General features: G+C 44.6%; 1 protein-coding gene across 1 annotated transcript in view; it reads left to right on the forward strand.

Moving 5' to 3' along the window:
- Window positions 1-17,088, forward strand: part of LOC137527210 (peptidoglycan-recognition protein 3-like) — a 31,738-nt gene extending 14,650 nt beyond the window's left edge. The window contains exons 3-4 of the mRNA XM_068247714.1: window positions 10,066-10,184; window positions 16,904-17,088. Coding sequence (XP_068103815.1) covers window positions 10,066-10,184; window positions 16,904-17,088 — 304 coding nt within the window. The remainder of the gene's footprint in view (window positions 1-10,065; window positions 10,185-16,903) is intronic.
- The last annotated feature ends 213 nt before the right edge of the window (window positions 17,089-17,301 follow it).

A 17,301-nucleotide genomic window follows, 5' to 3' on the forward strand; every position in this document is an offset into this window, starting at 1 on the left:
CCCTGACAGCACTCTGCCACTTATATATAGTCGGCAGACTGCCCGTCAGCCAATAAGGAGTGCAAATATATTACACCTAGTCTGCAGTACTTAATTAAGCAGAGGCTGAGCAATTCAGCCAATCATTGGAGAGGGCTTCAGTTGCATATAGACAAAGGCTATATGGCCAGCAGGGGGCTCCAGCGGGCAGGATACTCCCTCTCACCCGTTCCCCCCCCCCCCCCCCCCCAACTAACAAAAATACACTCAGCATATTTTGTGGCTATTGTTATTAAATGTTCTAGTTTCGGTGACATGTCCGATAGGCCTGCTGGGTCTGTCGCCGAAAATGGAAGTAGCTGCCAGCGGTGACAGGAGGATCCGAGCGAGAGTGCGTGGGCACGGGGCAGCTGCAGGGGGCTGGTAGAAGCCCCAGGTGAGTAAAACTCTATTTTTTTGGTTTAGTTTTAAGTGTCCCTTTAAGGACGGGCAATTGTTGAGTAGGTGAAACTGAGTGACTGCATATCTTAGATGTCAGTGAATTTATTAATTTAGTCATCTCAAATTTGACTATATAAGATGATACAAAAGAATACACAGAGAAAACACTTAAAGTGACTCTGTAACAAAAATTACAATGTTTTTTCTACCATTCTACAAGTTCCTAAACCTATTCTAATCTGTTCTGGCTCACTGCAGCACTTTGTACTATCACGGTGTCTGTAATAAATCAATGTATCTTTCCCCTGTCAGACTTGTCGGCCTGTGTCTGGAAGGCTGCCAACTCTTCCTGCTGGTCTGTTCCTTTATGCACACTCCAGTGTGTGTTTTATCTACATAAGCCAGCAGCTTCTCTGCTATCTTATCAGTGATAGAAGAGAGCTGGATAAAATTCCTCCTCTGTTAGGCTGTGAAAGTAGCTGGCTGACACATACTGAGGAATTACAAACACAGGCACATGCAGAGCTGTCTGCAGGAAGCCTGTAATGTTCAGTGCATGAGAGAAGCAGGGGACAGAAGGTAAACACATAAATTATCTTTTGAGATTCAAAAGGAAAGCTGTATACAGCCTGCTTGTGTATGGATGTATTTTCTATGTGTGGACATACTGTACATCAATCTACTTCCTGTTTTGGTGGCCATTTTGTTTGTTTATAAACAAACTTTTTAAAACTGTTTTTGACTACTTTTAATGCGGCGAGGAGCGGCGAAATTGTGACAGAGGGTAATAGGAGATGTCCCCTAACACACTGGTATGTTTACTTTTGTGCGATTTTAACAATACAGATTCTCTTTAATGTAACCACAATGGCTAAAAATCTTACCACAACAAATTGGAAAAAACTAAAACCACCATCATTTGAACATTGGCTTAAAGGGGAACTGAAGTAAGAGGTATACGGAGGCTGCCATATTTATTTCCTTATAATCAATACCAGTTGCCTGGCAGCCCTGCTGGTCTATTTCTCTGCGGTAGTGTCTGAATAACACCAGAAACAAGCATGCAGGTAGTCTTGTCAGATCTGACTTTAAAGTCTGAAACACCTGATCTGCTGCATGCTTGTTCAGGGGCTATGGCTAATAGTATTAGAGGCAGAGGATCAGCAGGGCTGCCAGACAACTGGTATTGCTTAAAAGGAAATAAACATGGCAGCCTCCATATACCTCTCTCTTCAGTTCCCCTTTAAGGCCATGTTATTATTATTATTATTATTATTATTTATTAGATTTATATAGCGCCAACATATTACGCAGCACTGTACAATAAATAGGATTACAGACAATGATAACAGGGGTGACAGAACAATACAGGTAACAGACCATAGATACAACAATACAGGTAATAGCAATAAGATACACAACACAATGCAGATAATAGTACATACCAGATCATAAACTAGAGTGGTAGTGGTAGTGGTAAAAATTACCAGTTCCAAATTCTGGGTAAAGTGCACACAGTCAAGTATGATACACAAGGGGAGAGGGCCCTGACAAAGGCTTACAATCTGGAGGGAGGGGTTGGTGACACGAAAGGAGGGGGTGCATCCAGAAGTTATTGGCAGAAAGGATTAGGGCAGTATTGAGTTGATGTAGGCCTCCTTGAAGAAGTGAGTTTTGAGTGCTTTTTTGAAGGTGTTGAAGGTGGGAGCGAGCCTGATGGGCAGTGGGAGAGAGTTCCACAGGATGGGGGCAGCTCTAATGAAATCCTGCAGTCGTGCATGGGAGTGCGAGATGCGTGGGGTGGTTAAGAGGAGGTCGTTGGAGGAGGGAAGTGGACAGCCAGGTTTATATCTGCTGACCAGGTCAGAGATGTAGGTTGGGCAGGACTTGTGTATGGATTTGTATGCCAAACATAGGATCTTGAAGCTGATTCTGAAGTGAATTGGAAGCCAATGAAGGAATTTGCGTAGGGGAGTCATGGCGACAGAGCGGTGGGAGGAGTAGATGAGTCTGGATGCTGCGTTCATGATGGATTGTAGGGGGGCGATGCAGTTTTGAGGAAGGCCCGACAAGAGGGAGTTGCAGTAGTCCAGGCGGGAGATGATGAGGGTGTGGACAAGGAGTTTGGCAGTTTCTGTGGTCAGGAAAGGCCGGATCTTGGAGATCTTGCATAAGTGGAAATAGCAGGCTCTAGCTACGGTTTGGATGTGGGAGGTGAAGGAGAGGGCTGAGTCCAGAGTGACACCCAGGCAGCGGGCTTGTGTGGTTGGACGAATGATTGTGCCATTGACAGTGACGTAGAGGTCAGTGGGGGGGCAAAGGAGCACGTGGCGGGAAGATTAGGAGTTCAGTCTTATCCAGGTTTAATTTTAGGAACCTGGCAGACATCCAGGATGAAATAGCCGAGAGGCCAGAGGATACCTTCTCCATGGTGGTGGTGGAGAGGTCAGTGGTATGGAAGTAAATCTGGGTGTCATCTGCATATAGGTGATAGTTGAAACCCAGAGAGGAGAGGAGTTTTCCGATGGAGGCGGTGTAAATGGAGAACAGCAGGGGACCAAGAACAGAGCCTTGGGGGACCCCAACTGAAAGTGGGAAGGAGGTTGAGGAGGAACGTTTGAAGGAGGTCATGAAGGAGCGATTTGAGAGGTAGGAGGAAAACCCTGCTAGGGCAAGGTCTTGGATACCCACAGATTGCAGGGACTGGAGAAGCAGGGAGTGATCAACAGTGTCGAATGCTGATGAGAGGTCTAGGAGGAGAAGGATAGTGTATTTTCCTTTGACCTTGGCAAGCGTGAGGTCATTGACGACCTTGGTGAGGGCAGTCTCGGTGGAGTGGCCTGGCCGATATCCTGATTGTAGGGGGTCAAACAGGGAGTTGGAGTCAAGGTAATGGGTCATGCGTTGGTGGACTAGACGCTTCAGGAGTTTAGATGCAAAAGGGAGTAAGGAGATAGGGCGATAGCTGGATGGAAGTGAGGGGTCTAGTGAGGTTTTTTTTAAGTAGGGGAAGTACAGTGGCCTGTTTGAAGTCAGAGGGGAAGGTACCCGTGGAGAGGGAGAGGTTAAATAGAGAGGTGAGGACAGGATCCAGAACAGGGAAGTGAGGACGAAGGCATTGGGATGGCACAGGGTCTAGGGGGCTGGAGGTGGCAGGAGAAGTGGCTAGGAGACGGCTGACTTCGTCCTCTGTGATAGGAGTAAAGGCAGTTAGTGGTGGGTGTGGTGGGGAATAGGTATTGGTGGGAGAGGAAGACGTGGTGGAGTGGAGGCATGAGATTTCCCGTCAGATGCTGGCTATTTTGTCGGTAAAGTGGGTGGACAGTTCAGTGGCTGAGAGGGCGGAGGTGGGGGGAGGAGTGGTGGGGTTAAGGAGGGAGTTGAAGGTGGCGAAGAGGTGCCGAGGGTTGGAGGCTTGGGATCCGATCAGGGCAGCAAAGTATTTTTGTTTAGCATAAGTTAATGCAGAATAGAACAGCTGCAGGTTGGCCTTGTACGCCAAGAAGTCAGAGTTGAGGAGGGATTTCCTCCATTTGCGTTCATAGGTGCGTGTCTGTTAGAATTTATTTTAACTCAAAACTACCAATTTACCAATAAATTTACCAAAAGACCAATAAAAAAGGATGATGCCTATATCTAAAAAAAAAGATTTTAAATTAAAAATAAATGGGTAGATGCCACAAGTAATGAATAGCATAATCTAAGTACAAAAATATTGTATGGTCTCTGATAGCATAAATACCGAATTTGTCGCCGTATAAGACACACTTTTTCTCCCCCAAAAATGGGGAGAAAAAGTCCCTGCGTCTTATACGGCAAAGGCAGGGAATCCCCAACTTAACCTCCCTGGCGGTTAGCCCGTGCTGAGCACGGGCTATGCCGCCGGGAGGCACCGCTCAGGCAGCGCTGGGCCAATTTGCATAATTTTTTTTTGCTGCACGCAGCTAGCACTTTGCTAGCTGCGTTCAGTGCCCGATCGCCGCCGCTACCCGCCGATCCGCCGCTATACGCGTTGCCGCAGCCGCCCCCCCCCCCCCGACCCCGTGTCCTGCCTGGCCAATCAGTGCCAGGCAGCGCTGTGGGGTGGATCGGAGTCCCCTTTGACGTCACGACGTCGATGACGTCGGTGACGTCATCCCGCCCCGTCGCCATGGCGACGGGGGAAGCCCTCCAGGAGATCCCGTTCTTTGAAGGGGAGTTGGGGTGGGGTTGGGGGGATGCCGCTGAGCGGCTATCATGTAGCGAGACCTCGTCTCGCTACATGAAGAAATTTAAAAAAAAAAAAAAAAAAACGTATTTGCTGCCCCCTGGCGGATTTTGACAAACCGCCAGGAGGGTTAATAACGCCCGCCGTTCCGAACCGCCGACCCGCCGCCATGTTGGGGATTCCCTGCCTGCCTTCCCCATGCCTGCCCGAGTCTCCTGGTCCCCCCCGGATGGAAGTGTCAATAGCGGCAGCAACTTACCTTTGGCAGGCTCCTGCGCTGAACCTATATCATTGCGCTGCCCCCCGCTAGCCTTCTCTGACTCCCCCCTGTTTATCTGGCCCCCCCCCCCGGGTGAAGGAATAAGTAGCGGTAGCTTACCTCCGCAGTGCGCCCGCGATGACTGCAGACGTCCGTCTTCCAGGCACTTCTCACTCTAGTGACCGGCTTTGAACTGCGCGTCATCAGTTCAAGCCGGTCACTAGAGCGAGAAGTGCCTGGAAGACGGACGTCTGCAGTCATCGCGGGCGCACTGCGGAGGTAAGCTACCGCTACTTATTCCTTCACCCGGGGGGGCCAGATAAGCAGGGGGGAGGCAGAGGAGGCTAGCGGGGGGCAGCGCAATGATCTAGGATCAGCGCAGGAGCCTGCCAAAGGTAAGTTGCTGCCGCTATTGACATTTCCATCCGGGGGGGACCAGGAGATGCAGGTGGGAGGGAGGAAGGCTGGGGGGGGGGAAGAGGACATATGGGGTGCACAGGAGGACATATGGGTGGCACAGGAGCACACATATGGGGGCACATTAGGGCACACAGGACACATGGGGGGCAAATGAGGACATATGGGGGGCACAGGAGCACACATATGGGGGCACATTAGGGCACACAAGACACATGGGGGGCACAGGAGGACATATAGGGGCACAGGAGCACACAGAAGGACACATGGGGGGCACAGAAGTACACATGGGGGGCACATGAGAACACACAGGAGGACACATGGGGGGCACAGGACACGTGGGGGGGACACATGAGGACACAGGACACATGGGGGGCACAGAAGGACACATGGAGGGCACATTAGGACACACAGGAAGACACATGGGAGGCACAGAAGGACACATGGGGGCACATGAGGACACAGGACACATGGGGGCACATGGGGGGCACATTAGGACACACAGGAGGACACATGGGGGGCACAGGAGGACACATGGGAGGCATAGAAGGACACACAGAAGGACACATGAGGATATGGGGGGCACAGGAGCACACATGAGGAGACACATAAGTAAATGTATAAGACGCTCCTGGAATATGGACGCACCAGGTTTAGTATTTTTTTTCCCCTGGTTTTTGCCCTCTAAACCTGGGTGCGTCTTATATTCCGGAGCGTCTTATACGGCGCGAAATACGGTAAATGTCAGTCAAAAATAAGTACCAAAGGAAGGAAGAATGAAGTAGTAAAGATACTTTAACTCAAGCAAATTAAGATGCAAAAATAATTTCCAATGTAAGAAATGAGCTGATGAAGCTAATCTGTACAGTTAGCACAACCGTTATGCTGATATTTAAGGCGACTGGAGTGGGGAGGATTAAAAAAGATGAAAAAGGTCTGGCCTCCAAGAAGTGCATTTTGGACAGGTGTAAATTGTGGATGAGAAAAAGGATGAGATAAAGAATGGGTTAACAGTGGTCAGATGCATAAAAAATGTGTGCTAATGTGTGTGTGAACTGCAATGGAGACTGGACATAGACTGGACATACAAAGCCTGCATGCAGCGAGAATAACACGATCAGTTACAATGCAGTGCTGTGAACAGCCCCACAGAACTGTATAAACACTGAGCTGACATGATGCATTGTGAACTAGCCCAAAGATCCTATCAATTAATTTCAGCTGCAGTTCTGCACATCCCAACTGCCAGAGGGTAGGTAGATGGTGATTTCAGAGAGTTTGGTTGTGAATTTAGGTGAACTGCGAAGGTTTGTCTAAAGTCAATGATAGCATACTGTTGTGCAATTATAAAGATTTCTTACCAGGTGATAGATTCACAAAGAGCCTCAGCTGCAGGGGGACACCAGTATTTTTAAAGTTGTATTATACTCTTAAAACTAAAATTTCATGAACTACTCTTAGTTACATAAAAGAACATTTGAAAGAAACACACACATTCTCTCTATATAAAAGCAAATACTTTCACTGCAGAGAGCAGTTCAAGATAGCTTATCTCTGCCCAGTGGCTAATGGCAAACATAATCATTGCTGGCTGAAGCTCTCTGAGGCATGTGCCTTCACTCTGTCCCCCTCATTTCTGCTGAAGTGACACAACTGTTGCCAGGGTGATGTGACTGTTCATTCACTTTAAGACCAACTGAAGACTTCAAAAAGCTTTTGATTTGTGAATATGAGAACATTTATGTGGGGAGGAAGTGTTGCAGTATTAGGTTTGGAGTTCAGAGAGGGATAAGAGAAGGCCTTCCTCAATTAAAAAGTAACACAGTTGTCTTATGCATTAAGTATCAGAGAATGGTGTCCAACTGGGAATGAGGGACAGACAGTCAGGGACATGAGAGATTATTCCTCTAAAGAACAACCAAGGTGACATGTGACATGATGAGATACGCATGTGTATGTACAGTGCCTATCACACAAATAACTATGCTGTGTTCTTTTTTTACTTTCTGTGCCTGAAAGAGTTAAACATCAGGTATGCAAGTGACAGTTTCTGTCGGGACCGGGTTGGACTGGGTCAGACTATAGCATAACCCTCACTGATAAGTAACTACAGCCATAAAACATTTTCCTGTCAGACAATGGCTTCTGAGAGTAGGACAGAGATAAAAAGGGTCAATAATTCATAGATTTGAGCTCTGGCATACTTCAATGAAGGTGTCATTGAGCAGAGACAATGAAACAGCAAAAAGTTAAAACTAGATTTAAATATAAAATAACCCTGGAATATCTAAAAAAGTCATTTTCGGAGAAGGATAGATACAATTGTTTTTCTCATCCGTTTATTTTCACTTCGGATGTCCTTTAAGGTTAAAAATCTTCTGTATTCCCTGCAAAGCAATTGTATTATCTCTGAACAAAATTGTAGATTTGGCAATAGTGTATTATTTACTTCTAATATTACTCTCCATTACCTTCAAAACCATTCCAACTGAGCTTTGTGAAAAAGTGCTACCTGTGACTGCTTGCTTATATCATACTCCGCTACCCCATCTATTGGAGGCTTACCGAATCTAAGCTAGCATCTAAGCTAGCATCATATACGGGTGGAAATGTGGCTTAAGTATTAAACCAAAAAGGCCAGGATTTGAATGTTTTCCATGAAGTCTACTGGTTTGTGTCCACTCACTGATCCACCGTCAGGTGACCGTTGTGGTGAACTCAGGAGATTTGACCTGTGAAAGAGAAGAGAGCACAGGGCTCTAAACAAATGTTTTGAAGATTGGCAAACAGACACTATGTAACATTCCCTTAAAAAATTGACATTGCAAGGAAGGATACTAAGGTGAGAAATAGCGCACTCTGAGTTTTGTTGCTCAAAAAAGGACCTGATTGGCCAGAGTTACAAAGCTTGTGTATTATGCACTTCGGCTCTTACTCTTTCAATATGTATACATATATTTATTTGTTCCGTAACCACTTCAGCCTTCAGTCGTTTTTCACCTTATGCATCCGAGCAATTTTCACCTCCCATTCATTCATCAATAACTTTATCACTAATTATCACAATGAATCGATCTATATCTTGTTTTTTTCCGCCACCAATCAGGCTTTCTTTGGGTGGTACATTTTGCTAAGAATTTTATATTTCTAAATGAATTTTAACAGGAATATTAAGAAAGAAATTGAAAAAAATCATTATTTTACAGTTTTTTGGCCATTATAGCTTTAAAATAATACATGCTACCATAATTAAAACCCACATATTTTATTTGCCCATTGTCTCGGTTACTACACCATTTAAATTATGTCCCTATCACAATGTATGTTGCCAATATTTTATTTGAAAATGAAGGTGCATTTTTTTCAGTTTTGCGTCCATCACTATTTACAAGCTTATAATTTAATAAAATATTAGTAATATACCCTCTTGACATGCATATTTAAAAAGTTCAGACCCTTAGGTAACTATTTATGTTTTGGGGTTGTTTTTTTTATTGTAACTTTTTATTAATTTTTTTTAGTTAAAAATGTTATTTTTGTATTTTTTGGGTGTGGGAGGTAAACAGTTAATTCTAAGTATAATTTATTGTGTTATGTGTGAAAAAAAAATATGCAAATGTAGTTTTAGTATTTGGCTACAAGATGGCCACAGTCTTTTTTTTTTTAATTCCAATCCTGTATAAGTGAGCACTCTTGCTTACAGGAAGTATAAGGAGGAGGTAATTTTTTTATTTTTTTTTGCAGAGGCTTCTGATAAGAAGCTGTCAGTCTTTCTACCAGAGACTTAGATCAATGAATGGGAACGAAGTTCCCATTCATTGATCTCCAGATTAACAGGGTGGCACAGGAGCATGCGGGCGCATGCGCAGCAGCACAGCAGCCTTTTGGGCGTGACAGTCACATCCAAAAGGCTAACATGGTTAAAGTGTACCTGAGGTGACACGTGACATAATGAGACAGACATGTTTATTGTACAGTGCCAAGCATACAAATAACTATGCTGTGTTCCTTTTTTCTGCCTGAAAGAGTTAAAAATTCAGGTATGCAAGTGGCAGTTTCTCTCCAGTCGAGACCTAGTAGGACTATAGCGTAACCCTCACTGACAAGGAATTACAGCCGTAATACTCTTTCCTGGTAGAGAACAGCTTCTGAGTGCAGGGGATAGATACCAATGGTCAATAGTTCACATATTTTACCTCTGGAACACTTGGAAGACTGTGTCATTGAGCAGAGACAATAAAACACTCAATCTACTTTTTAAACATAAACGAAAAAGTAACTTTAGGAGTAGGGGATATAGATGCAGTTAATTATCTCATAAGTTTATTTTCACCTTGAGTTCACTTTAAAAACTCTATTATAATTATTTTTTTCTGAGGAGTCCAATTTTTTGAAAACCAACACACTTTATAGTATGTAAACTGAGGGCTCTGTTCATAATAAACATCAATGCTTTTAGATTTCTTCTCGAAACCACCAGCTAATGGTTGCCTCTAATGAATGTTAATGGACAAACCCAACTTGCTACCTATTTCTGAAGGCTACTGTGTGTTCCCCCTGATCAACCAAGGGTGGCACCATTATAAAAGACCGATTCTGATTCGTGGTTTCTAGGTCTGAACAAAGGTTGATCCCTAAAGAGGTTGAGGACAGGTCTCTCTCCAAACAGAGCTCTATACCTGCACAAATATACTGAAAGCTGACAATGGTATCAGGAAGAATAACAGGTTATTAATGTATGGCTAATTTGTTTTATTTACAGCTTTCTAATTGGAGGCGATAAAAAGATATATGAAGGTCGTGGCTGGAATTCTGCTGAATATCACAATAAAACATATCTAACAGACTCCATTTCCATTGCTTACATAGGAACCTTCCCTGGTAAGTTTTTATTTTCAACAACCAAAAGGATAGATAGAGAAACTTAACAAGTGTATTACAATGGAATAAATTGTGAGAACGTAATTCAAAAATTAAAATAAAAAATTTACTCACGTAAAAAATGGGTACATATAGAAAACTCGATTTTACAAGCCAACCTTTGGCATCTCCTCACACTTCAGGTAATTAAAGCTCGAATTTACAAATCACCTTACCCCACTTTTCAGGCTTCCTTTCTTGCTTGGGCACATTTTATTAAAACCCCTAAGTCCACTTCTAGCATCTCATTAATGAGACTTCCTATAGAGTCACTTTCCCTCATGACTCCTAATTTAAATTTTAAAAAATTGGAAATCAGCTGGTCTTTCCTCAATAACGGATTTAATTTCTCCTGATCATCTAAACATAATGGCGTTTCCCAACCTAAGGAATAGGTTTGCAATTTCCACTAGGGAGTTATTTAAATATCTACGCATTAAACACCTCCTTACAGAAAATAAATGTATACTACTGTACCTACAGCCTCTACACGTATTGTATCCTACCTATCTTCATCCAATGAAGCTAAAGGGCATATCTCCTTATGGTATAAAGAACTAATAAGTGGCAGCCAAAACCAGCTAACTAAGTACATCCGATCCTGGTCAGACGACCTAAATTATCCAATAGAACGCTCAGATATTGTTACTGCTTCCAAAACAATACACCACTTTTCTGCGTGCTTTTGTCATAAAGAAAACTTGAATAAAATACTGAAAAGGTGGTATCTTACACCAAGAAAAATGGCTAGTTTTTCTCCTAATACCTCTCCGCTGTGCTGGCGGAATTGTAGCAGACCTGGTACACTATTCCATATCCTATGGGAATGTCCCCAAATCCAAAGCTTCTGGAAGGAAATTTCCCAGACGCTCAATCAAATTTTACAACTGCAGTTTATTTTGACTCCTCAACTAGCTTTTTTGCATATTGGTATCATGTCATTTCCCACTCAATTCCGTCTAATAACATCACATATTCTTTGTGCAGCTAGATGCCTGATCACTGCTAACTGGGGAGCTTTAAACGCCCCAACCCTTTTGCAGTTAAAATGCCAGGCCGACTTTAACTTGCAGATGGAAAAATCCTTCAGAGTTTAAAAGAATGAACCAGGGAGTTTCTTATGCAATGACTATAGACTGGCCAATTGCCACTACCAAGACCACATCTTAGTATTTTAGCTGTAATTACCAAACTCTTTAGCTCCTTTGATCTTCCTTTAAAGGGAAGGTTCAGGGACAGTTGAAAAAAAATAAAAATCCGAATCCACTTACCTGGGGCTTCCTCCAGCCCGTGGCAGGCAGGAGGTGCCCTCGGCGCCGCTCCGCAGGCTCCCGGTGTTCTCCGGTGGCCGACCCGACCTGGCCAGGCCGGCGGCCAGGTCGGGCCTCTTCTGCGCTCCATTGTGCGTTCCACGCCGGCGCGCTGACGTCATCGGACGTCCTCCGGGCTGTACTGCGCAGGCTCAGAACTACTGAGCCTGCGCAGTACAGCCCGGAGGACGTCCGATGACGTCAGCGCGCCGGCGTGGAACGCACAATGGAGCGCAGAAGAGGCCCGACCTGGCCGCCGGCCTGGCCAGGTCGGGTCGGCCACCGGAGAACACCGGGAGCCTGCGGAGCGGCGCCGAGGGCACCTCCTGCCTGCCACGGGCTGGAGGAAGCCCCAGGTAAGTGGATTCAGATTTTTTTTTTTTCAACTGTCCCTGAACCTTCCCTTTAAAGCACTTTGCCTTTTGATGAATCTGCTTTGCCTAGTGTAATGTACTCCTAATTGTTTACTAATATTATTTAATGTTTTCTATTTGTTCCTTACGTCTTACAGTGGACTGACTCAATGCTCTCTAAGCTTGAGAGTCTTTTTTTCTAATTTTATGATGTTTGTTATGTTTCTATGTACAGTATGTTATCCTTCTGTTTTATACATAAAATTGAATAAAAAAATTCAAGATACATTTTTTTTTAAATAGTAGAAGGATATTACATAACACCTACTATATATACGGTATATACTCGCATATAAGCCGACCCCCCAACTTTTACCTTCGAAACCAGGAAAAAATGATTGACTCGCATATAAGCCGAGGGTAGAAAATGCAGTAGCCCCACCATAGCAAGATGTGCCCCCAGTATTGGCCCAATGACAATCCAGCTTCTTCTTATATCACTCTGATTCTATTTAAGGTAGTCTCCAATCAATAGCTTCCCATGCCACAATTAAGAAGTTATAATACTCCAATCCACAACTAAACTGAACTTTCCTTTTAAAATACTTTAACATACAATAAGTACAGAAGCTACAAAACCAAAACCGTCCAGCTGCAGTCTTGTTCAAAACACTTCATTCTCCCATTTCCTAATTCAATTGCTGTCTTGAAGCAAGTTTAAAAGTAAAAGTTAATTGGCATACCGTGGCAGAACACTCCATAGTGAAATTCTATTAGAGGAGTACATGTGCTGTGACTGGCCTGAAGAGTATCGGAGCAGAGTATAGCCTTCAGCCTTCATCCAGGGACTGGCCTGCAGAGCGTGAGATCAGAGTACAGCCATCATACTGTAAATGGTCTGCAGAGTATCGGAGTGAAGCGAAGCTTGTAGGGACACCGGAGGAAGCTGATTCAGTCCCTGTATTGGATGGCGTGGAGGGGAGATCGAGGATGCAGCAGTGACATCAGTGTTATTAGTGCAAGATGCCGCTAGAGGGCGTAATAGAGATGTGACACAGAGAAAGGATACACAGGCTTCTTACGCTGATGTCATCGCCGTGTCTTCCGTCTCTCTACCGCTCCATCCAAACAATGCAGGGAGTGAATCTGCTTGCTCCAGTGTCCTTGCAAGCTCCGCTCCACTCCGATACTCTGCAGACCACTCACAGCATGAAGGCTGTACTCTGCTCCAACCCTCTGCAGGCCAGTCACAGTAATCCCGCAAAGCCCACTCATGCTGATTACACTGCTGCACGCTGGCTTCATCAGCTCAGCACTCGGGGGCTCACGCACAGGTCAGTCTGCACAATGCAAAAGAAGGTGACTCACATAAAAGCCGAGTCCCCCACTTTGGGCCACTTTTTTGGGGTCAAAAATTCGGCTTGCATGCGAGTATATACGGTACATACAAACAACTATGAGCTATATACATAACATGAACATAGCACAGACCATGGTTTACAGAGTACTAAGACGCCTGAGTGATCAAAACACCCGAACAGGATTTTCTTTTTTGTTTTATTTTTTTAATTACTTTAACCTCCTTGCCGGTTATCCCGAGCTCAGCTCGGGGTAACCTGCCGCGGAGGATTCCTCAGGCCCTGCTGGGCCGATTTGCATAATTTTTTTTTGTTACACGCAGCTAGCACTTTGCTAGCTGCGTGTAACTTACGATCGCCGCCGCACCGCGCCGATTTGCCGTAACCCGCCGCATCAGAGGGTGCCCCCCCCCGAGACCCGTGCGCTGCCTGGCCAATCAGTGCCAGGCAGCGTCGAGGGGTGGTTCGGGACTCCCTCTGACGTCACGACGTCGATGGCGTTGGTGACGTCTTCGCGCCCGTCGCCATGGCAACGGGGGAAGCCCTCATGGAAATCCCGTTCAGAACGGGATTTCCAGATGGGCATACGCGCCGGCGGCGATCGGCGAGTACGGGGGGACGCCGCAGGGAGGGGGGAAGCATGTAGCTAGAGCTAGGCTAGCTACATGCTAAAAAAAAATTGCAAAAAAACACCCTCCCTGCCGTGCGCAGCAATTTTTTATAACGGCAGGGAGGTTAATAGATTTTTATTGAGTTTTCATAGAACACAACAGATAAATACAATTGGTGCATAGTGCATGTGGAACTGAATGGTTATACAAAAGGTCATCTTGTAGAAGGCCTAGACCAGTTGAATATTTTTTTTCCACAAATATGATATACAACCTGGTGACATATACTGTACAGCACAAATCATAAATATAACCAAGTCTGAGAACCTAACGAACAATAAATAGGAATATCAATCCGCTGGGTCGTGGAGGTAGATAGACATACTGAACTCTCAGTCCAGTACGACTTGCTACAGAACACTGGAGAACACCAAGGGGATTAACCCCCTTGGCGGTATGAAAAATTCCGCCAGGGGGAAGCGCAGCATTTTTTTTTTATTTTTACTTTTTTAAAATCATGTAGCGAGCCCAGGGCTCGCTACATGATAGCCGCTGCTCAGCGGCATCCCCCCACCCTCTTCGATCAGGAAATCCCGTTCAAAGAACGGGATTTCCTGGAGGGCTTCCCCCGTCGCCATGGCGACGGGGCGGGATGACGTCAGCGACGTCGGGACGTCATTGGGTGTCCCGATCCACCCCTCGGCGCTGCCTGGCACTGATTGGCCAGGCAGCGCACGGGGTCTGGGGGGGCGCACTCCACACACGATAGCGGCGATCGGGCGCGGGGCGGCGGCGATCGGGGTGCTGGCACAGCTAGCAAAGTGCTAGCTGCGTCCAGCAAAAAAAAAATTATGTAAATCGGCCCAGCAGGGCCTGAACGGCACCCTCCGGCGGCTTACCCCGTGTCACACACGGGGTTACCGCCAAGGAGGTTAATGGGAAGGGGGGGGAGGGGAGAAATAAAGAAAATAAAGGGGGGGATAGGAGGTGATCTTACTGCTATTAGTGCTCAGTATTGAAAATTGAGGGTAGATCGAAAGCCAATTTTGGACTTTTTTAGCAAAGGAAACTGCGCTGCCAGCTCTGGAGGCTTGTTTTCTTTTTTATGATATACCATTAGATGGCAATGTTTGCAAACCATACCTGGGTCACATCAAGCTGTACAGAAGATTAATTTTTTTTTACTTACATTTTTATTGAATGTTATGTTTTGCAAAACAAACGATAGTAGTGTCAGCAATAACAGTCACAATATAAGTAGAAAGAGTGTTGCAAATGTATGTATAACAATAGCAAAAACAGTAAGAATAAACCATAAAAGTGGAGGGAGTGGAGGGTTGGATAGATATCAAAATATGCAGTCTACAGGCAATAGATAGGCAGTAAAGTATTAGGTTAGGTGAAAGTACTAAACTTGTAGATCACGGTAAACGGAGAAACAATAAGATTTTCAGTCTGAAAGCTGGGGGCGGAATGTTGACCCGTGGGGAAACGCATGAGCCAGTATGACCAGATTTGGTTAAATACATGTAGTTTGGACTTCAGTTGGTAAGAAATATATTCCATGTGGTTGGAGAGAGAATTCTTAAAAGATTACTGAAATACTAGTCAAAAGTTTCCTGCAGGTGCCAGCAGTGGAATTTTTTGTACTATAGTCAGGTTGTTTTACATTTCAAACAGGTTTCACTGCAGGAGACCACATTACACCGATACAAAAGACATTAAAGGGAATCTGAAGTGAAAATGAACTTATGATAAAAAGATTTTCATGTGTAGTACAGCAAAGAAATAAAACATTAGCAGCAGAGATATGAGTCTTATATTGTTTCCAGTACAAAAAGAGTTAAGAAACTCCAGTTGTTATCTATGCAAAATAGCTCCACTGATCTCTCCCACTTTCAAGGTCCCAGAGAGCTCTGTTTTCTGAAGTTTATTATCTCAACTGTCTGTCAGGGCTGGTGCACACCGAGCGGCTTTTTGGGCGTTTTCAGATCCGCTTGCGGCTGCGGATCTGCTTGGTCAATGTATCTCAATGGGGTGGTGCACACCAGAGCGGGGGGCGTTTTGCAGAAACGAAAAATGCCTGGGTGAGGCATTTTTTGGATTGCGGGTGCGTTTCTGCCTCAATGTTAAGTATAGGAAAAACGCAAACCGCTCTGAAAAACGGCACTTCAGAGCGGTTTTGCAGGCGTTTTTGTTACAGAAGCTGTTCAGTAACAGCTTTACTGTAACAATATATGAAATCTACTATACTGAAAACCGCAGCAGCAATCCGCAAAACGCTAGCAAAACGCCTCATAAAAATAAAAAAAAGCGTTTAAAAATCTGCTAGCATTTTGCGGATCTGCTAGCGGGTTTTGGTGTGCACCAGCCCTCACAGTATTTTGTTTTTTCTGCAGAGGACAGTTCAAAAGTTCACTAGGCTGCTCTGTGAAATCATTTAGAATGCTGAGTGTATTGTGTAAATTGCAAATATTAGAGAATGATGCAATGTTATGAAACAAACTATGTAACTGAATTAAAAATAAGAGACTTTTTTTCTTTGCTACTAATGTTCTATTAATTATCCGTACTACACAACCAATTCATTAAAAAAAATTTCGCTTCAGAGTCACTTTAAAGTCTTACTGTCATTAGATGGTTTTTGGCCAAGAAGACTTCCAGTTGGAGACATTGCTGCAGGGAATCTAGCAAGTATATGTTTGCCTCTGATCCCGCCTGATGTGTTAGTGGACGATATGTGAGGTCAATTATCTTGGCAGAGCGCAGGCCGAGTCCATCATTCTCCTACTGATCCCACCCACTCTGTCTTTCTATTATGCACCTCTCTGTCAGCACTCTACACCCAGGGAAGCTGGCGGCCGTGTCTAATAATATTAAGTATACATGATTTGCTAACTTCAGGTTCATTGTAAGGATATTAGCAAAGGTAAAACTACTAAATCAACATACGTATCACAGGGTGCGAGTCCTCTGCTTTATTGTTTGACTTTTCTACAAATATCACTTTTATTTTTAATCTCTTCTATGTATTTATGTTTAATGCAGATACAGAACTTGATGAAGACGTGCAGGGTGCTATTGAGAAGCTCTTGGTTTGTGCGGAGGAGAAAACTCTCATCACGGAAGGGGCTTACTCTGTAAAGGCTTATCTGAGCGAAGGGGAAACAATTGCGCCAGCAAAGCCTGCCCTAATTGCTGAAATTGAATTGTTGAAAGTACCTGAAGAATAGGATACCACTGGATAATGGAATTGATGGATGTTTTCATTTTCTAGGCAATTCAATGTAATGAATGTTAGCCAGCAGATCGTTATAGCAGCTGCACATGTATTTTGCTTTGTACAATGAAATGGAAGGACAGGAAGAGCCCGGCTCCCATCCAGCACTAGAAGCTGCTATCATGTGACATGTGGGGGAGGTACTAGCTCTGAGGCATGTGACAAT

This window comes from Hyperolius riggenbachi, chromosome 8 (assembly GCF_040937935.1).
Source record: "Hyperolius riggenbachi isolate aHypRig1 chromosome 8, aHypRig1.pri, whole genome shotgun sequence".
In the NCBI taxonomy this organism is placed as follows: Eukaryota; Metazoa; Chordata; class Amphibia; order Anura; family Hyperoliidae; genus Hyperolius; species Hyperolius riggenbachi.